The sequence below is a fragment of the Aspergillus fijiensis genome (assembly GCF_003184825.1).
Source record: "Aspergillus fijiensis CBS 313.89 unplaced genomic scaffold BO72scaffold_71, whole genome shotgun sequence".
In the NCBI taxonomy this organism is placed as follows: domain Eukaryota; kingdom Fungi; phylum Ascomycota; class Eurotiomycetes; order Eurotiales; family Aspergillaceae; genus Aspergillus; species Aspergillus fijiensis.
The window spans coordinates 68,951-89,211 of record NW_024469047.1 but is presented as its reverse complement, the minus strand read 5'-3'; the positions used below and the strand labels follow the sequence as shown (position 1 = coordinate 89,211).

The following is a 20,261-nucleotide window of genomic DNA, read 5'->3' as shown; positions in this document are numbered from 1 at the left end:
TGCCGTCAACTTGGAACACATACACACACACCTTTCGGAGATCCCTTCCATCACCATCAATTCCTTCGTCGTCGCCGTCTTTGCCATTGTTGTATCTGCAGTCGTCCTATCTTCTCTTAGCCTCTACTCGCCATTCAAATACATACCAAGGCAACTGAACTACATCCACCATGTCCAGCCCCGGAGATTCTGGAAAGGGCTTCACTTACACCGGGTCCGGCACCAACAGCCAGGTAAGCACTACCTCCTCCTACACGTCCTCGCCACAGAGAGTATCATCGGCAATCTTCAAGGTATCTCGAAGCACTGGATAACAAGTCCCAGGGCAACCACTGGTGCTCCCGTGACTACGGCACTGGCTCCGACTCCAACGGTTATGGCCGCGGCGATGCCTACCACTACAGCAACCGGTAAGAACCCGTTGTTCTCGCTTCCTCATATTCACATTCATGCGTGGACCTGACAGCCGGGTTTAGCAATGGCTCGTACTACTACTCCAACTCGGATGGAAGCACCTACTACAACGACGGTAAAGGTGGCGCGGTTTACACCCCTCCAGGTGAAAAAAAGTAGGGCAAGCAACTGGACTGGCAAAACGCCTCACGGAACTGAACATCACATCTCAACAAGCAAGTTGTTCTTTTTTTGAGTACGAGATGATGATGACATCGGAGTTGGGTTCCGGGTAGGCCTTTTCTTGGTGATTGCGTTGACGTAGTGGTGCTACCGGTGACCGGGCGGTTGGTCATGCGTCGGTTTTTTCCACTTGGCCCCTTGGACCGGATGCTCTTTCTTGTGCGGAGTCTTTGGAGATAGCACTGATGCACCTACTGAGTCTGAATGGAATATCGGAACTGCGCCTTCGGAGTCCCATATCGGCCAGGCCCTGCCTGTTTCCCATGGTAAAAATATGCAAAAGTATATCACTAGGATCGAAAGAAGCTTTTCAAGCCACCGCTTCCAAAAGACCCTACCTCCACCTGGAAATATATACTAATTGTCTTCATGCGACTTTTGGGTCCGATACGGATGGAGTAGCGTGGCAGCCCGTGGCCCAGGCCACCCAACCATATAAGTCTCGGACGGATGGAGTCCAGCGTCCTTTCCAAGCTTCACAGCAAGCGAAGTATGTCCGTACAATACTATATGTCGCGAGCGCTACGCTTGTAGCCTCAAGATCATCACCAAGCCCTTTCCTGTTTGTTGGCCACCACGTGGGAAGTGGCAAAGATCCCGCGAGTGCGGCATGCCCTACTGGGCTGTAGTTACTCTACATCAACCGCGCCCCTCGCACACACACGCGCACACACAACAGCTGCGGTATCCGCGCCTACCAACAACAAGAACGCACGGGCAACAGCAGTTGTTCCTCGCGTGGGTCCAGATATAACCTACCTAAGCTCATATTTAAAGCAAAGTGAAATCTATAGCTAAACATTCATCTCCACGTACGGTCTCCCCCCACCCCTCACTATCCGTCTCCAATTGACCGATAAAACACTATAGTGAGTCTTGAAGGAGCCAGCTAAAGCTGTGGGTGAGATGCGAAGGATTTCCCGGATCAGGAGCAAAGCCGAGCAGCAGCAGCCAAAGCGGGGCTTGTGCTTATTCCGACCTCGTCTGCCCACTTGTGAGAGCTTCGACTCAAGCAAGTAACTTAACTGTACTGTTCTGTACTGTACTGTACTTTTGAGGTCACCCCGCTAACTACACCTCTGCGTTTCTAGCCCGTAGGTACCAGTTGTCTTCTTCTTCTTCTTCTTCTTCTTCTTCTTCTTCTTTCTTGCTCCCAAAGTTGATAAAGGGTCTAGCGTTCCCTCCCCTCATCTGTAAACCGACCGGCTGGAAAGGCATTCGGGCAATCCGAATGCCGAAGGACCGTGTCGGAGTTTAGGCTCAAGGGACACACGGAGTTAAGGCTTTGAGTGAGTACTAGGTAGTGAGTGTCGTGCCAGCGAGCCAGTCAGTCAGTCAGTCAGTATTAACTTTACTGGGTGCATTTCGGATTGTAGGCAGCAAGGATACTTACTACCTACTCCGTACTGATCTGAATTTTTGTGCTTTTTTTTTTCTTTTTTTTCTTTTTTTCTTTTTTTCTTTTTTTCTTTTTTTCTTTTTTTCTTTTTTTGTTCTTTTGCTTTACCCCCCTCTCTCCAAGACGACCACCATGTCAGCTGGAGAGAGAGAAGACAAACCAAAGGAAGAAGAGGCTGGATCTACCTCGGCTCATGTCAAAACCTTGATTTATTCCATGGAAATTTGCGGGGAAAGATCGAGCCAAACCGCTTGCGGCTGGGCTGACAGACAGAGAGTTCTTTGATTTTGTATGAACTACTGTACCAAATGACTTCATCCCAAACCCCGTAATCGTAATCTCTATTCACCGTGCGGGCAAACATGGTACGATATCTCGGAATCTCTTATCAGGTAACAGGTAGTCAGCTATAGGTTGACGCAGTCGTCATTGAAAGGTGGCTTTGTCGATGTCCTCCCTCGTGCCCCAGGAGGAGATGATACATGTGTTAAATTTGAAAAGAAAAAAAAAAAAGGTAAGGTAATGCTCTGCCTACAGTTCCGGCTCCACTCGCAAGAATCTCCGCTCCCACTTAAACTTGTGAAGGTCAAACCAAATCATCAGCACACTTACATTCTCGGTCTTTGATTTACACCTGTCCGAACCCCGGCTAAACACAGGCGGGCATAACACATCACAAGCCGTTTGCCTTTCTTGGATAAAAGCCACTTCATCGGCAACTTCTCCCCTCCCCTTCCTTTTTGCTAGCTGGTTCATCACTTATCATCAACGCCAGTAATGCGAGGACTGGCACGAATTGTAACCATGAATTCCTACACACCCCACCATCCCGTTGCGGTATTCGCTGCCGCTGTCGTTGTCCTCGGCTCAGTCCTCACTTATTTGAGTCGTCGATGGAAGCAATATCGCATGGCCAGAGCAAACCAGTGCCAACCACCCCCGACCCTCCGTGAATGGGACCCGGTTTTCGGCCTCGATGGGATTTATCAGCGAATGAAGGAGGCCAAAGAACACAACTTTCTCGAGAGAAGTGTCGACCGCTTTGAGACCTACGGCAACACATTCCAAGCTCGTCGGCTGGGCACAACCGTGATCGCAACGCGCGATCCCGAGAATGTGAAAACCATTCTCTCTCTTCGATTCAAGGACTATGGTCTGGGGGATCGTATCCACTCCTTCGGGCCGCTCCTCGGACATGGTATCTTCACAACAGATGGTGAGTATTGGGCCCAATCGCGGGCTATGGTCCGCCCCAATTTCGCCAAGGAGCAGGTCGCCCATCTTGACATTTTCGAGGAGCTTATGGATGATTTGCTGGCCCTCATACCACCCGATGGAACCACCGTCGATCTTCAAGATCTGTTCTTCGGATTCACCATCGACTCTGCCACCGATTTCCTGTTTGGGCACAGCGTAAACAGTTTGAAGAAGCGAAGGGCGGGGCTCCCTCAGAGCATAGAGGAAGAGAAGGATTTCGCGGAGGCATTCAATTATTCTCAGTATGCTATTGCCACAAGAGCACGCTTGGGCAAGCTAAGATACCTTTATCGCGACCCCAAAGCCGATAAATGCGACCGTATATGCCATGATCTAGTCGAGCAGTTTGTCGACAAGGCTCTGCGGACGCGTGAGCGGTGCAGTCAAGAGAAAGACACACAGGAAAAGCACAGATACTTGTTCCTTGATAGCCTGGCGCAGCAGACTGGTGACCGGACACGTATTCGTAGCGAGCTGATCAACGTCCTCCTGGCTGGAAGAGATACCACTGCATCCTTACTGAGCAACTTGTTCTTCATGCTTGCAAAACACCCCGAAGTCTGGCACAAATTGCGCGAGGAAGTCGCAACACTGGAAGGGCGTACGCCTACATATGAGCAGCTGCGCAACCTGACGTACCTAAAGTACTGCCTGAACGAATGTAAGTCGAAGTCCACTCGCTCGCTTTCTAGAGTCCTTTGCACTGACTGACTCCTTCAGCGCTTCGTCTTCACCCCGTGGTTCCTGCTAACGCTCGTTTTGCCCAAACCGACACCATCCTTCCTACTGGTGGTGGCCCGGATGGCAAGTCCCGCATCTTCGTGCCGAAGGGCAGCGTTGTCTCGTATTCTGTGTTCGCGATGCACCGGCGCAAAGACTTCTTCGGTTCGGATGTGCACGAGTTCCGACCCGAGCGGTGGGCTGACCTACGTCTAAGCTGGGAATATCTCCCATTCAACGGAGGACCACGGATTTGCGTCGGTCAGCAGTATGCACTGACAGAGGCAGGTTATGTGACGGCGCGTTTGGCACAAAAGTTCTCGATCCTGGAGAGCCGCGATCCAGGCCCTTGGGAGGAAAATTTGACATTGACATGCTGTTCCAAAAACGGGACGAAGGTAGGACTAAGATAGTGCACGGGTTCGACGGCGCCTATCGAGGAGTCATCATGTATCTTTGGAAAAGCATGGTCGTAAATCAGGGCGACTCGCATCACGTTTCGTATTTTGCAAGCTGTGAATCAACATTAATCTTCACTTCTAAGTACACATCCTTTGCGGCATTATAAGCAGCACTTGGCGTCAACAAGCGGCAACAAGCGGCGACCAGGTACCCTGGCTTGCAAAGAGATCAGTCCCAGTCAGGGAAAAAAATTGGGATAATTCTGCCAGTCCTCTGTGGAATCAGTATAAACATAGGCTGAAATTTGCGAAGCGACAAGTCAGCTCGATCCGGGATCAGGTATCCCTTCTGTGTGCGGGAAAGTACAATAATGGTCTGCAAAGAGGCATGCTTTGTTCAATTGTCGGATCCCAGTCAAGAGCAACGCCACCAGCTGACCAAAGACTGGGATTCCATACAGTCATGCAGCCCTGCTCATCATGGCTGACGCGCGTCTCATTCAGAGATAGTCTTTGCCTCAGCATACCCCTCCACCTTGAAGCCTCTAGAACGAGCGAATAGATGTCTCGTCATGAATCAAGTCCGAAATAGCCTGCTCATAACTCGTTCTATGTCTGACGGAGGTGGTATGGTTGCAAGGAGATGCTAATTTTTCTGAGTTTGTCGCTCGTCAAGAAGCCTCGCCCGAGAGTCGAAAACTTGGCTCATAACTGCGGCCCAGCCCGGGACGGCTGCAGGTTCAACAAGGACCAGGGTCTAGACAGCCGAAATTAGACCAGGGCGAACTGGTGTCGTACAGGTCAGTCCCGCGAACAAAGAAAGAAAACAAAATACTCGGCCGTAGTGGCATGAGCAAGAATATGAAGCAGAGGGATAAGGTCGAGACATGGAATCCGTCGATGTTGACAGAACCTAAAATTAGCGAAGGCAGACGACTAAGACAGTGATCAGCGCACAAGTCTTCTAATGAGGTATGCATTTGTATGAGGATGATGATGCTGTGACACAGCAGCATAACATACCTAGCGATATGTCTGGGACTCACGCATCCTGGACCAACGGTGCAACCAGGAAAGTCGGTAGGCAAACCAACATGATCGGGCATGGCGCATGGCCCGCCTATCAGTAACCCCTGCTCAGTACGATGTGTCCTTTCTATCAAGCTTCACATTTGGCTGCAACAAAGGATATGCGTAGTCGGTGGATATGGTGACCTTTTTTTGCATTTTTGCGTCGTTGAGGTACATTTTGTGGGCCCGACAACAACACGTTTGTTTCACGACGTCTCGCCCAAGTGGTAAGTCGTGTTCTGGCGGTCTCTAATATCCTCTGCCGGTCTGTCCCAGCCAGGACTGGCCTGTTCATTGTTCTTTGAGGCTGGAACTGGATCTATCAGAAGTGGCGGTGAAAATAGACAAGAATTAACCGAATGCTTCTTCGGGCTTCCATTGCCGGTGGATCTCCCTGGGGCTCTGCAAGTTCCCCGATTGGACTAACACTGATCGCCTGAAGCCATTTCACTTGGCCCGGAATGGGTCAGACTATAGTGGACCAGCCGATCGGGTCCAGATCCGTGGTGGCCGTCGTGTAGATAGTACGATCGAGAAAAGTACGGTACCATCTTAGGGGACGATACATTGCTTCAACCTGTATCCCGATATGGGTCGGTGGAATTGATTGACCTGTTCGCAGTGGGTTCCGGCCTGAAAGGGGAGAGCCGAAGAAGTGTGAGCAGGACTTGGTTGTGATCAACCCATTCGGAAATCGGAGCCAATTCGGCGGGGGGTTGGTTTTTTTTTAGGTTGAGGAGACAGCCCTCTTGCTTGGTATCTGGTGTGATGTACTCTATCAATTGTATCTGTTGGAATCGAACTTCCCCAGAACAAAGAAAGTGCCTCAGATTCGACCGATGAAAATGGGTACCAGCAGTCAAGTGAAGCAACAATTATCGTAGCTGCATGTCCCATTCAAGGAAGTAACACCCTCCATGCAAGAAGAGGTTTGTCGTTTTGGTTTGGGTGTCATTTCTTCAAGGTTGTTAACTGGTTCTGCCACCACCCCCCGCCATCCTTACTATCTACGCAGTACGCACAGTACAGTACGTTCCGACCCTTCAGTTTTCTACTACTTCCAAGTTCCAAACACTTTCATACTAGAGATTTAAACCACTCTCATCTTCTGAAATTCTGGACGATGATTGATTCTTAGCTTAGTCCCGCCAATGGCGCCCACTTTTTCCTATTTTGACTTCGCGGTGCCCACATAGCCTAACCGGCTCATCGGTGCCCAAATACCGGGGATCCAGGAGAGTATACGCGGAACGCCATCCGCATGAGCGGATCGGAGAGTAAGAGGCCAATCAGCCCAGAACCGTTGATCCCGACAGATGGTCACACAAAACCCTGCGAACAGTCCAACATCACTACGTGTTCCGTTCCGCCCTCGACTCCTTGTTCCCTGATCTGAATGAAAAACCAATGGGATCAATGCCACGGCCGCGGCTGGGCTTTTCCCCGGCCAATCGGGGCCTCGCCTGGTCTAGATGGCAAGGGCCGACCGAGGGTTGATCCTGATAGAATGAAAAAAGAAAACAGAAGTAGAAAAAAAAATTGAATGATACATGAAAGAAGGAATAAACCAAAAAGGAACGAAAAGGGGAAAGGGAGCAAAGGTCGAAGGAAGCGATGACTCCTAGTACTAGTTCGTGTCCACAATTAAGTTCTGAGATTCAATATCCTCATCTTGCTTCTTCCTCCCCATCAGCGGTCAAGAATGAACTGCAGTTACATGAAAGAAGAAGAAAATAATTGCTTCATTAAATCCCTCCCAAAGTCTTTATGGGAGCTGCAGCCGGTCATTGAATCAGGTTCTCATCTGCTAGGCCACCTACCACTAGCCAGCTTCAGGCCTCCCCTCCCCCCCTTCAGGGAGGTTTTTTGACACCCACTCTGACAGGGAATGCAAGGGAAGCAAACGAACAAAGCCGGATCCATAGGGCGGGTGCCTCATCGCTAGGCGGCCACATGGCACGGTTTGGATTCCCAACCTGGTCGACTGACCCGCAGAAGAGTGGGTGAAACTGATGGTTAAACAAGTTAAGCAAGGCCGAGGTTTCGGGAGCAGAAAAGGGATATAAGTATCCTAGATCCTCAAGACCGTCCCGGAAGTATAGTCCCCAACGCTCGCGCATCCATTTAATCAATTGCCTCGACTGCAACACTTTCCACCGAGTCTCTCCTTCCTCAAAGCTTATCTCAGACCTACGTCCATTCTCGGTTCTTTCCGTCTTCGACGATATCTATATCACATACAAGGCCTCACAATGGACCGCAACTTCGCCGCAACCAAGTCGGGGGCCGGCAGCAACAAGCTGGATAAATCGCCCACGCCCACTCTAGCCGACTACCAGGCGCAATGGGCCAAGATTCACAATGACACCATCCGCCAGATCAAGCAGGCTCAAGGTATGCAGACGCAGCTCCAACGTGTGATTCGTCGCCGATACTGACTTGACGTTTTTCGTCAGAGGAAGAAAGAAACGCACGCGCGACGAGTCGAGCACACTCTTCTCCCTCCAAGTAGCACCACCTTGACTATGTGGCCCGCCAGCGGTTTGCTAGTGGTTTCTGCTAGCTTCTCCATCAATTCGCCCTCGACGTGCTTTCTTTCTTTTCTTCTTGGGAAAGTTCTGACTATACGTGTTTTATCGAGCCTCTTCTGTTTAGATTTAGCGTCTGTTGCTCCGGATATACCAATTCCCCTCTTTTGTTTTGGGGGTCAGATCTTAGAATCTCTGGTTGTTTTATGATGTATCACATTTGAGGTGCAGGATCTTTTCTTTGAACTTTGAACTTGGACCTATCTTCAATACCCTAGATGTTCATCAATTCAACGGTCGCTCTGTAGATAGTGGGGAGGAGAAGAGGAGCATGGCCAGCTAACTTACTTTATCTGACATCACCTACATCGAAGGCAATTTGATTTCGAACCGGACAAGGTACCGAGACCTCAGCTGACTGGAAAACAGTCTGTATGATGACGTCGGGGGTGCTGGTCTTCCGATCTACTAAGCAGAGTACTGTACTTGTAAGATTCGCACCGCCACCAGAAGCTATGCATAGTAACCGAGTGCCATCGTGAAAATCATCTTGTAAGGTAGGTCGGACGGGGGGCAGGAGGTGAAATATGATATGACACCGATTCTTGGCTGACAAGGTACTCCGTACAGTAACTTACCCATCATCAAGGTTGGGTGGGGCACTGGGGCTGGTTAAGAAAGAATCGTTGTTTCGCCAATGGGCCCCACCGTTCCAAGTTCCAGTTGTTGACCTTTTTGTCTTTCATTTCGGATCAGGTACAACCAGTCAAGGGATTTGCAGCCAAGCGATCGAGAACTTGATTTCCAGGAGATTCAGAGGTAGTCGAGTATAACCTTTCATCTTCGATATGTGGGACTGACTGATGTGCTCTGTGTGGATATGCATACCAGTCTTTTGCTTTCTATTCCACCCATTTCCATACTATAGGTAGTAATTATTATCATCATTATGTTGTTCCCACCTCCAGCCACTGGGGAACGGAAGGGGCAGTTCCCGGAGTTGGTCAAATCTGACTTCTCCGCCAACAAAAGTACCTATTTGTAGTAAAGCAGAGCTCAGGGCTACCTGACAAAATGGGTAAGAGGTTTTTTTTCTTTTTTTTTTCCCTGCCAGTAACGTTCACAAGACATTTGATGTACAGTACGAGCATCCCTGCTTTGCTAACTTTTTTTTCTTTCATTATCTCAGTCCTTCCCTGCCTTTCCTTCTTCATATCTTCCAATAGCCCTATAACTGCGGACTCAGTAGACTTGTCAGCTAAGGCTACCGTGGCCCCAATGGGACCGAGACTGAAACACGCTGCTTTTTTTTAACGATGTCCCAGTGCGCCACCGTCTCCCGGAACCTACATTCCGATTTGCTCGAGAGCATCTCGAAGCAACAAAGCCAAGGTAAGTGATACAACAATAGGTATGTCTGAAGAAGAGAAAATGTCAAGCCGCCGGATCCGACTTATGTATTCTTTGTTTGACAGGTTCAAGGTGGATCGACTTGTCTCCACTAAGGTGCTGGAGCAGTTCTTTGTCTTTGTTGTAATTATTGCAGTTCGTCCTGAGTGGTCTGCTGCACGAGGTACAGGCAGACATGGCTAGAGGCAACTCGGCAGATGCAGGTATAGTTGAAGGTTATCGCGAAAAGGGGAGGAACAAAAAAACAGATCTCTGCATTCTTTCTAGGCTATTGAGTAAGCAGGAGCAGCTGGAGGTGACATCGGTCCTGCGTCCTCGGTCAAGCATTTCGATCCTACTATCCGTATCATGTCAGGATTTGTCGGGCTTCTTGTTCTTGCGATGATCAGAAGGAATGGCGCTCGGCTCGAGGTAGCTTAAGTCACAGTGGTTAGTCTAACATGTGGTAGCAAACCCGCAGTGGCGGTAGTCGAGCTAAACCTGGTCGATGTTTATCCTTCGTTTCCCGGCTGTCCTATCCGTGGGATTCCATGCATCAAGCATGTGATCACGAGTCGGCGTCAGTTTTTACAAGGATGATGGTGGAGTCTGTACATGGTTGGTTGACGCAGTATTAGTAATGACGGTGAAAGCTGGTCTGAAAAAGGGCTATACTGAATCCATCCCTCTGAACTCCTTGTTGGACTTGAACAGAAGACTTTCCCAATAGGCTCAATTGGACATATGTGTTTATCTGAGCAAATAGGCTGCGCCAGATCAGAGCTTGTAATGTCCGGGTAACAGGATTTCATCAATACCCATCACAAAGGTAACAGCGGTTACACCGACGTAAAAGTGCCTATGAAAGGAAGAGAGAACCAAATTCATACAATTGACTCATGTCGTCATTATTCTACTAGCATTAATTATGCATATCAACTGGTTCTAGTACATATATAGGGTGATGCGAAAAAAAAGAAAAGGAAAAACAAGAGGAACTTTTATCACAGCACATTACTTCCATCAACATTAAACGTCTCACCACATTAACCCCCCTCCGGCTAGGTTCGGCCTAGACAAGAGCATGTCCAGTGTTCTGCGCACGACGAGCGGTACCCACGCCATCAACACCAAGCTCCTGGTTCTCACCGAGCCATGGCTTTGCTGCTTCACCCATTTTACTCTCCTTGATGAAGTAGACAAAGAGACCGACCACAATGAGTACGAAAGCGATCGGATAGAGGAAGTGAACGGAATAGTGAAAGACCTGGATACCGATTATCAAGCCCCAGAAATTCATGGTCAACATGGAAATGTTGAAAAATGTGGCTGAAGAAAGCCGGAACATGATGGGTGCCAGGGTGTAGAAAATGAAAAGGACAATGGTATATCCGGCGATATAGCCTCCGACCTTGCCATTCCAGGTGGCACCATGGAAAGAACTCCGATCAAAGATAGCGCACTGGACACCGTTGATCCACATACCCCAGAAGCCCATTTGGCCAATGACTTCGTACATGGGACGCTTCGAAACCATGAACTCCTCGAACAGATTGCTGAAGGCGTAGATGGTAGATGCAAGCAGAGCGAATAGATCTCCTTTGACCTTGTTCGAGGCAGCATAGTTAGCTCCACGAAGATAATCCGACGCGATGAGGAGACCGAGACCACCGCAGGCGAGGAAAATCCCTAGGTACTGCGTGACGTGGTAGCGAACTCGCAGAAAGATAAAGGAGATTATCACGATCACGATGATTGTCCAGAAACTGAACAGCTCGGCACTCAGAAGCGAGGTGTAGCGATATGCCAGCACCATGAAGTAGTTTCCCTCCACGTCGAGAAAAGAGAGAATGAAGTACTTCCAGCAGTCGGTGTAAAGCATGCGAAACCACTTTTTGAAGCCGTACTTGTAGATAGTAATACTCGTGTACACCAGGTTCAAGAGCACATAATTCCACAGCGTCTGGAAAGCAGGGATACTGGTTCCTTTATTGGATAGAAGAGTAGAAAATGTGGAGGAGCTGATGTTTGCGAGAGCGATAACTTGTCTAAACGGGTGACTTGAGTTAGTGACGGGGTCTGGTCGAGCTTTTATCATATTGGTCTCACCCTAACAGAATGAGCAGCCAAAAATCGCGAGTGCGCATATAACGAAAAAGTTGTCGAAACCGTCCCTCCTGCGACTCCTGCTGCTGTTCCCCGGGTTGATCCTGAGAACCCGTCGCTGGCGACTCAGTCACCGAATGAAGCTGCTCATTTTTCTCTGTTGGTGGCTGAGGCTGAACCTCGGTGACTGCCGAGGTCTTTTCACTTTCAAAGTAGGTCGACATGGCGAAATGGAAGGGCTAAGGTAACGGGATTTTGAGATTGTGACGAAAACGGAACCCAAAAATGCTCGTAACTAGTTAAAAAAGAAAGCAAGAGCTTTTCGCCAGCAAAAGTGAGCGCAAAGCTCCGAAGTCGCTCACTGCTTGTATCAAAGGGCGCAAAGAAGAAAAGGAAAGAAGAAAACTAGAGTAGCGCCGGCGCCTGGTGGGTTTTATAGCAGCGTGGATTCTGGACTCTAGGCTCTGGCCTCGTTGAAAAAAAAAAAAAAAAAAACGAAAGTTGACAGGGACTGACTGGTAGTCACAGGAAATAAAATCTTATCTAATCGATGCGGAGGGGCAAACCCGCACCAATGGTGTTGGAAAATGGACTGCGATAACAGCCTTACTAGCCTACTATAGCTTAGTGTGATGCCTAGTAGTGGTACCCAGTTTCCTTAGCGGGTACGTACTTAGTCTGGCCGGAGACTCTGAGTAGGTAGTGAGTATAGTACTGCCATTCCATCAGAGAAATTGGGTGCAAAATGATCTATTAGCCGATAGGTACTGTACTGTATGAAACGTCCTTTGGCATACCAGATAGTCGAATGAGTCTTCCTTTATGCTCACAATTCACTAAATTTTGTATGGAAGTTCATTCTTGATTTGGCTAGCAAGGGCCGTGGTACTACGTATCTACCTACGGTACGTACGGAGTACGTGCCCGCCTAGTTAGAGGGTGGGGTTGCCACGAGCCCAGACTGGACGGCAACTGGAGTCGGACCCGCGCGAAGTGGCAACTGCCCCTCTTTACTCCTCAGTCTGGCCAGTGGCCTGATTGCTATTGGTCATACTTTCCAAGCTTGCTTCCAATCTTGAACTTGATCGTTGATTGAACCTTCCTGCATACAATGTCATATTTGTTTCACTCATTCCAACCTAACATTCTAAACAGATCGCATCTCGACGAACACTTCAATCGTAGTGCGTCACGAAATGAGAGGTTAGAAAGCCCGCTTCTTCAAAAGAAAGGACCAAGATATCAATGGACGGCAAGGACGCCCACACCCCATGCGGGCATCGTGAATGTGAAGGTGCCATTGCTGGACTTCACTTTATTTTCGGAGGGAACCACCAGATTTTGCTCCAGATCGGTGTTCGCGGCATTGGGATCACTGTCTGAGACAAGACTAAGTGTTCCAGCCTTCGCTCCCGGTACCGTTACGCGCACACTCTCGGATTTCTCGCCATAGTTGGCCAGCTTGACATAGTATGTATCGCCCGAGTTTGAAGCCACCCAGTACACGGGACCGAAGCCAGAATCAGAGGTCACCTCCTTGATGGTGCTTCCGCGGTTCTCGGAGAACAGCTTCTGAACATAATAGCTCGTACTTCCCCAGGCCATGTCAGGGTCCTGGGTGAATGGAATGAGATCCGGCTAGGCGAAATTAGCACCAAGGTCTGTTGCTACTGCTAGGATCACTCACCGTCCACTGGGTGGAATTAACCAGCTGTAACACTGGAGCATATGCTGCCATGTTGACCAGATCACTGTTTCTCTCGAAGCCAATCATGTAGACGGCCTCTGCAACCGAGCTTTTCATGTTGGGCCATGTGATTTCCCAACGCGAGTATTCGCCAATAAAGTAGCCCACAGTACGGTTGATATTGTCGAACTGACCGAACTGGGCTACAAGGTTGTCAGGGGTGTTATAATTGTGGTAATCCACCCAGGTGCCCTCAGGCATTTCATCCGGCAAGCAACCCGAGTCGGCCGTGCTGGAGATGAGCGTCAGGTCCGGGTATTTGGCATGGATGGCGTCATAGAATGCTGTGAAGCGCTCTGGATATGAGGCACATCCTCCACCCAAATTGTCTTCATTGCCGATCTCGACCATTGTGAGGCTCCATGGTTCCTCTTGACCGTGGGAAGCACGGAGGGCGCCATAAGTGGTGCTCTTATCACCTAGGATGAACTATGGCCAGTCAATATCAAAACTCAGGGGTCGCGACCATTGGGTTCTGTGGGGCTCGCATACCTCAAGTTCATTAAGAACATCGTCTACATAGGGAGTCAAAGCGTCGCCCGTCAAAGGGGTGCCACCACCAGAGTCCAAAGCGAATCCAGCCCACACGCCTAGAACTGGCGTGAGGCCCAGGTCTTCACACCAGTAGAAGTATTCTGCTAGCCCTAAGGCGTCGGTATTCCAATAATCCCAAGTACCTGGCACAGGTTAGATTGTGGCGCGCTTCAACATCTGAGTGACGATGCACAAACCTTCGCGTCCTGGACGGTCTTCCAATGGGCCTATCGTTTCATTCCACTTCCATCTATTATCCGCACTGTTTCCTTCTAGATTGTTTCCTCCGGGAAATCTCAAGAAGGAACCCTTGACATCCGCCAGATAATTGGCAATCTGGGGGCGTAATCCATTCTCCCTATTATGACGAGAAGAATGAGTCAATCAATCACGTACTGGAGGACCACTCTACAAACCTCGACTTATATGTTTTCCCATAAAGAGTTATATAACCGAAATATAAAGAGGAGCCCGCAGCAGCCTTGCCATCCACGGTGAGCTCGTACACAACATGACCGTCTGGAGCTTTTTTGCTTGGGAACTTCACAGATGCTTGCGTGAAGGTCTTCGAGTTGGACTTGTGGGTGAAAGTCTTGGAGCCATATACTGTGCCGGTGCTGTTTCCAACGAGGCGAACTGTGAACTTGCCTGAGTAGTCACCCTTTACCCAGAAAGAGCTCTCGAACTCGTTTCCATCGACAGGAATGCCCCAGTATCCGTCGTTGGTAAAGCCGACAGCCCCAGTGGCACCCGACGCGACATCTAGCCTGAACGAGTGAGGGATTGCCGAACTCAGTGGGTTCTCACTGTCGACAGCAATCGTGCCTTTGCCGACAGCAGTCCATGCACTGGTGCTCGGCGATGACCCTTGCGGGCCAGGGTTCTGCAACATCTGGCCATGAATACCTCCATCTCCGGAGTGATTGATGTCCTGAAAGTAGCTTATCAGATGCCGTTCCATAGCCACGCAATGCGATCTGATCATACCTCGAACATGAAGCCGTATAGGAGTGGGCTAGAAGCATTACCCCCCGCCTTGTTCACGACCAAAGAAAGACTGCATGCTTGTTGAACCAAAGAAAGAAATAGAGGAAGGACGGCAATGCCTCCCAGGCTCGAAAAGACCACCATTTTGCAGCCTTCAAAACATGGTTCTTATGCCGTTGTCCGACGGGACTAGCATGATGTCTTTATATGTCCTCGGGCTGTGATATGGCCAAGAAATCTACTCTCAAAGGAGAAGGAAACGGGGGATTAGGAGGCAGATGAGGGCAAACAGAGAATGAGGGGTTGGGAGACCAATGTGGAGATGCTGGGTTTGGGAAACAAGACAAGCAGCAGGTCGAAGGCTGACAATATGAAGAAGCGAGCTGATGATTGAGATCTAGTTTCTTCCGACATAAGCCCGACAACTAGCAGTCATATTTCACAGGTAGCCTTAGAGTGAACGTCTTGGCCAAGCGTGCGATACGTCGATCGATGCCCTCTCTTGAAATGTACACATGCATGCTTCCACTCGCCCATGAGGACCACACTTTTGGATGCATTATTCTGGGCTTGAAAACACTGTCTTTCCTGCCTCCTGTGAATTGTTCGAGGATCTGAATCATATATTAGGACGACAAGCTTTGTGGCTACGGGAATACCCTCGGCAAAGAGAGAGGATTCAGTAGAAGCCGATTGACTGACCATAATTGGGCCAGGCAGCTACTCCGAGCACGAACACGGTTTCGAGGGGCAGATAATCATACTTCTTGGCCTTGGAGACCGAAACTGGAACTAAGGTAGCATGACGTCGACCGTGTCTGTTTTCCCCTCTTTTCCCCCTTCTCTCAGCTCCAGGCTTCTGTTCTCAATTACTGAGCAGGGTAAAACCCCGGCGGAACCTCCGATGCTTTTAATTTCTGTCCCTGAGCCAGTCCTCAATCCGCCAATATGCGGGGTAACCCAGTTTTGCTCCCTCGACTTCGAGATACTCGGCAGGTAACATACTGAACTTTCCTTAATCTATAATCAAGACAGCACACAAGGGTCGCCTGCCCCGGAAAATCGCTTGGCATACACCCGGGCCCGACTTGCGACTTGTTGTTGATCCTAACCATGATGCAACTTTAGGTTGAATGGGATCTACCGTATGGGATCGCTTGCGGTATATGGGCGTGCCGTTGGCCCCTGACCACTACCCGGCATGACATCGACAGGGGAGATTACCATTTGGAGCTATGTTATGTTTGTGTAATTACCGCTCGTTTTCTGCGAACAACCTGCAAGGTACAGCCTGAACCGCCCTCCTCGCTTGCCGGTACAAGGGGAGCAGTCCATACCTGGCTCAGTCACTCTCGGATCCTTCTTCGTGCGAGAATGGGTGCTGGTCAGAGGACTTTTCAAACATTACAGGCTCGGCATGTACTCTGCGGGGTGGATATGGGCCCTGGACTGCACACGGGAGGAGGAGCCTTTTGACGTATCTTCTGCGGCGGAGTAATTCCGGGTCTTCATGGGGACTATTGATTGCTCTCATCTTGGTGGTGTCATGTCTACTGCTCCATGCAAGCTAAAATGACAGAACACTATGAGCAAGCAAGCAACTACATGTCCAGAAAGTTGGTTACTTTTTTGGCATTGGGTCTGTGGGTGGTCTGGAATCATCCCAGGTTTTCCCTCTCTACAGGCTGTAATATGACAGCTAGGTGTCAGAGCCCTGTGTTGTGAGTCCGACTGTGGTTGTAGTGTGAAGTAACAACGCGTGTGAGCTGTTCTGCTAGCAGGCGGTATCATGCCCTGGCACTACTTCTGAGGTGGTCTGTGGCTTATGTGCACGAATGATGTTGCTTTGAGTCTGGTCTTTCTCCCTTCGGGTTTGATGACGGTAGGTTGTCGATGTACTTGTCGGCCTCCTGACCCCCCTTCCTGACGCTCATTGACGCTCACCATGCAGTTTAGGCTTGGGAAATCAGAATCATGGCTACGTTTGTCGGTGAACCATGAAAGCGGTGCGTCTGTCGAAGCTTCAGATGCCCTCGGCAGTGAATGTGAAAATTTATTTGACTCTGCGTTCTCTCACCACAGCGGGGGATGGGATGACCGTACCTTACTGTACTACAGAATGGAATAGATATTCCCCAACCCCAACGGCACTCTTCGTTCTCCCAAGGCGAAGCGACAACACGGGATTACAGATCTCGACAAACACCTCAGATTCTGAGTTAAAATGCCACTCAAGACGTCCATATGGAAACGTGTCAACGTCTCAAGCCTCCTGGATGGCATTGTAAGCTTGTTGACGGTGGTTGTGTACACGATGCCCGAGGACGAACCCGCGGACTGAGACAGTAGATGATAATACACACTTGTGAGATCACAGTATATCAATTCCTCGATGGTCTAACGGTCATGATTTCCGCTTGTCACTCCCACTCGGGAACAAGCGCGGGAGACCTGGGTTCGACTCCCAGTCGGGGAGGATTTTCTTTTTTACCTCTCATCCGTACCCTTTTTTGAAGATCACGACCCTTCGGCTTCGCCGTAGGCTTGTTCTTATTAATTGACTTGAACATTGCATAGCACTCCGTTAGCATGTACTGGACCGGCTCGGCATGGTTGCCTGTCACTGCAGGATGGGATCGTCTTCTTCTTGACATCCTTCATTCTTTCATCATCGCCGCCATCACTTGTTTGGTTCTATACACCCGACTAGTATTTACAAGATCACTTCTACAGTATCTTCTCCAGACCTCAGTATCCGTCGTGCCTCCTTCATTCTTCTTTCAGCTGGCATGCTAACGATCATGAGCTGGAGGATATACTGAAATCTCTTTGGCATCACCCCCCACCCCCGGCCCCCCTTATGTTGAATCATGATAAGCCGACCTCCCACCTTTGGCAGTACTAGCTTCTGAATCTCACCTGTTGGTCTTAGCTCCAGGAGCCTAACCACCAACCGCACCCGAAGCATCGGCCTGCGCCCAGAAACACCATTGGGATACGAAGAACCATGGGGAGATTCATTTTGAGATTCCTGACCCTCTCCTGACTGATGGGAGGATGACCGATCCGATCGGGACGCACGAGCGTACTTCAACCTCCCGAGTGGGCCCAGAGCCATGGTAGGCTGCCTGCCGCGAGGCCCTCGAATGCTGTGCCTCTGAGAGCCATGAGTCAATTCCAACTGGGTGGCAGGTCTGGGACTGATAGGTGACGAATTGTTATCGAACCGAGCGCGATATGTCTGCCCAGAGAACGAAAGACAATTTGGTGAAGAGTGAGCCCTCAAAGACATGGCTGATCAGCTTCCTTTAGCCGCTACCTCACTTTTAAATACCATCAGCAGGGCTCCGTCCTGATGAGCTGGTCACACTTTTCCAATGTCGGTGTTCAGTGCGATCGAAGGATGGGCTATCCCTTAACAAGTCAACGACAGCTTCCCCTGAACCCCCCCGAGGGTCGAACTGATTTCACCAAGCTGGTTGGCTCGGTGAGTACGTCAATGCTTAGTTGGAGTAGACTCAACACAGGGCTGGGGCAGTGCTCCCCTCGAAACATCATTCACAATTACAGACTTTACAAAAGAAAAACCCCATTGGGCTAAAAGACCCTGCTGATACAGTGAACAGACAGATACATCAGATGTGCTTGAAACGAGAACTTTCATTTGTATTACGTTTAATCATCTAAATCTACTTTATATCCGGTATCCAGCTCACTACACCAAACGCCTGCGAAGTGGGTAAGTGACTTATCAACAGACAAGAATAACTCTATGCGGGAACATTGTTCATCTGGCTCGTCGGGTGGTATTCCGAGAAGCTCTCGGGCCAGAGGAACATCTTGTCCTCCCTCGAGGGAGTTGCCGCAACAAACTGTGGAATCTGTGACAAATTAGCATCAAGAAGCGCCATAAAAATGGCTCGCCAAATATATAATTCCAACTTACAGCTTGCTTGCTGGAGATGCGCCGCCACATGTTTGCGCGAGGGTTGAACCGGGCGGGTTTGCCCACGCCGCCAGTTTTCTGCTGATCTTCCTTCATGATGGCTTCGACTTCTCTCTTTACATCCGCAAACGAATCGAAACCGATATAGGGGATCTTGTTCTCGATGCAGTATTCTTCCAGGCGTAAACCCCTCCGGGCAAACAGCACGTCTGCTTCCCGCGCAGCCGGAAGGTCAGAGACGCCATCTCCGATGAAAATGATGAGTGGGATTTCCCCATCCAAGGCACTCTCCGCCGCGAGAGCGCGGCCCTCTTTGACGGATAGCGCCTTGTCATGGCCAAGCTCGGTGTCGTGCCGCCATATGGGCTTCCATTCGGACCCGTCGGATCTGATGTCCGCGTCATTGGCGACAATCTGGATACGGGAGGCCTGGACAAGCTATGCATTAATGATGGGAAGAAACCCAGGGACCACCGCCGGGAATACCATACCTCATGCTCTCCAAGGAAAGTGTCCAGCACTTTGCGGAGGATTGGCTTGAGCCCCGCACTGATAACGTTAAAATCAATGTCGTTGGCCACGCAGAATTGGTGGAATTCCTGGAAGCCGGGGTCGATCTCTAGCTCCTTCTCCATGATCTTGAAACCATCTTCGAAAGGGACTCGGAGTGAGCCCCACATCTCCTCCGAGACGTCTCGAAATGAGCGCTCGCCCGACTTGATCTGTTCGTCGAGCAGCCGGCGGCGCTCTTCGCCGCAGCCTAGGTTATCGAACAGGACATGACCCGTGTCCTGCATGAAGATGGTGCCATCGAAGTCTATAGAAGGCGGAGTTATCAGCCGCTAGGGTGGAGAGGATCCGCAGGGGCGTTCCTAGATTCTTACCTGAAAAGCAGACAATTTTTCTGGTTGTGGGCGACATACTGGGCTTGAGTGAGATGCCAAGTGGTTTGACGGAAGGGTGATGTATGATTGAAGGCAGTTCAGCCCGGCGATGGGCTCAGTGAAATATCTTTCCCACGCTGAGGGAGGACGGCCCGTGGCGACGCAAAACCGGAATGAATCCAATGACGTACCCACGAAAAATAATACCTACGAGCGCTCGGTTATGAGAGAGGAGGGGTGGGTGATTAGTTAACCGTGCTGAAGAGAACAGAGGGGACCGACCGGACCCATCGTCCCCGGGGGATGAGAGTGGAGCGGCTGGGGCCTAAAGGGACCTGACGGACTGCCCACATCGAAAGAAACGCAAGTTCAGCCATTGTTGTTGGCTGCAGAAGACTGGACCCGATCGGCATCCCGAGGGGCTGGAAAGTGTGGAAATGGTGGAAATGGTGGAAATGGTGGAAATGGTGGAATTGGTGGAAACGGTGGAAATCTTGGGTGAAAGCACTTTCTTCATCTGCACTCCAACGTCATCGTCTTAGTTAAGCGAGGCAACAAGGAGAAGGGAAGTGACATAACCAATTCGTTCATACTACTCGTACATTTATTTGCTAGTGGACGGTCGAGCCCTCGCTCGGCTGCATACACGGACAGCC

At 50.0% G+C, this 20,261-nt stretch overlaps 6 protein-coding genes and 1 non-coding gene across 7 annotated transcripts; 4 read left to right on the top strand and 3 right to left on the bottom strand.

The window, feature by feature from the left end:
- Window positions 1-43: 43 nt before the first annotated feature.
- BO72DRAFT_531719 (uncharacterized protein) lies at window positions 44-573 on the top strand (the record flags this gene model as incomplete). Its single annotated transcript, XM_040950386.1, has 3 exons — window positions 44-233; window positions 325-410; window positions 477-573. The coding sequence occupies exons 1-3, from the start codon at window positions 171-173 to the stop codon at window positions 571-573; spliced, it is 246 nt and encodes an 81-aa protein (XP_040796658.1). The 5' UTR covers window positions 44-170.
- Window positions 574-2,566: 1,993 nt separating this feature from the next.
- On the top strand, window positions 2,567-4,752 carry BO72DRAFT_269128 (cytochrome P450). The gene is made up of 2 exons (XM_040940185.1): window positions 2,567-3,953; window positions 4,013-4,752. The coding sequence occupies exons 1-2, from the start codon at window positions 2,813-2,815 to the stop codon at window positions 4,423-4,425; spliced, it is 1,554 nt and encodes a 517-aa protein (XP_040796657.1). The 5' UTR covers window positions 2,567-2,812; the 3' UTR covers window positions 4,426-4,752.
- Window positions 4,753-7,688: 2,936 nt separating this feature from the next.
- Window positions 7,689-8,048, top strand: BO72DRAFT_452490 (uncharacterized protein). The gene has a single exon (XM_040945733.1). The coding sequence runs from the start codon at window positions 7,737-7,739 to the stop codon at window positions 7,920-7,922; it is 186 nt and encodes a 61-aa protein (XP_040796656.1). The 5' UTR covers window positions 7,689-7,736; the 3' UTR covers window positions 7,923-8,048.
- A 2,238-nt stretch (window positions 8,049-10,286) lies between these two features.
- Window positions 10,287-11,975, bottom strand: BO72DRAFT_414319 (DUF914 domain membrane protein). The gene is made up of 2 exons (XM_040942536.1): window positions 11,511-11,975; window positions 10,287-11,449 (listed from the first exon to the last, which is right to left on the bottom strand). The coding sequence occupies exons 1-2, from the start codon at window positions 11,729-11,731 to the stop codon at window positions 10,474-10,476; spliced, it is 1,197 nt and encodes a 398-aa protein (XP_040796655.1). The 5' UTR covers window positions 11,732-11,975; the 3' UTR covers window positions 10,287-10,473.
- A 650-nt stretch (window positions 11,976-12,625) lies between these two features.
- On the bottom strand, window positions 12,626-14,919 carry BO72DRAFT_439212 (Arabinosidase A; the record flags this gene model as incomplete). The annotated part of the gene is made up of 6 exons (XM_040943404.1): window positions 12,626-13,145; window positions 13,195-13,683; window positions 13,747-13,931; window positions 13,986-14,146; window positions 14,205-14,719; window positions 14,776-14,919. 6 exons carry the CDS (start codon window positions 14,917-14,919, stop codon window positions 12,750-12,752), a joined length of 1,890 nt encoding a protein of 629 aa, XP_040796654.1. The 3' UTR covers window positions 12,626-12,749.
- Window positions 14,920-17,161: 2,242 nt separating this feature from the next.
- On the top strand, window positions 17,162-17,251 carry BO72DRAFT_t277. The gene has a single exon. It is a non-coding gene; the product is annotated as a tRNA-Asp (tRNA).
- Window positions 17,252-18,427: 1,176 nt separating this feature from the next.
- On the bottom strand, window positions 18,428-20,122 carry BO72DRAFT_452486 (putative 2,3-diketo-5-methylthio-1-phosphopentane phosphatase). The gene is made up of 4 exons (XM_040945732.1): window positions 19,606-20,122; window positions 19,213-19,538; window positions 18,722-19,150; window positions 18,428-18,656 (listed from the first exon to the last, which is right to left on the bottom strand). The coding sequence occupies exons 1-4, from the start codon at window positions 19,640-19,642 to the stop codon at window positions 18,546-18,548; spliced, it is 903 nt and encodes a 300-aa protein (XP_040796653.1). The 5' UTR covers window positions 19,643-20,122; the 3' UTR covers window positions 18,428-18,545.
- Window positions 20,123-20,261: the final 139 nt, after the last annotated feature.

Excerpts from the sequence above, each read along its gene's own strand:
- BO72DRAFT_269128 (XM_040940185.1), top strand. The coding sequence starts at position 2,813 with ATGCGAGGACTGGCACGAATTGTAACCATGAATTCCTACACACCCCAC. Across the intron at positions 3,954-4,012 it reads AAAGTACTGCCTGAACGAAT|CGCTTCGTCTTCACCCCGTG; the intron begins GTAAGTCGAAGT and ends TGACTCCTTCAG.
- BO72DRAFT_452490 (XM_040945733.1), top strand. The coding sequence starts at position 7,737 with ATGGACCGCAACTTCGCCGCAACCAAGTCGGGGGCCGGCAGCAACAAG.
- BO72DRAFT_414319 (XM_040942536.1), bottom strand. The coding sequence starts at position 11,731 with ATGTCGACCTACTTTGAAAGTGAAAAGACCTCGGCAGTCACCGAGGTT. Across the intron at positions 11,450-11,510 it reads TGGCTGCTCATTCTGTTAGG|ACAAGTTATCGCTCTCGCAA; the intron begins GTGAGACCAATA and ends TCACCCGTTTAG.
- BO72DRAFT_452486 (XM_040945732.1), bottom strand. The coding sequence starts at position 19,642 with ATGTCGCCCACAACCAGAAAAATTGTCTGCTTTTCAG. Across the intron at positions 19,539-19,605 it reads AAAAATTGTCTGCTTTTCAG|ACTTCGATGGCACCATCTTC; the intron begins GTAAGAATCTAG and ends CGCCTTCTATAG. Across the intron at positions 19,151-19,212 it reads CTTTCCTTGGAGAGCATGAG|GCCTCCCGTATCCAGATTGT; the intron begins GTATGGTATTCC and ends TAGCTTGTCCAG.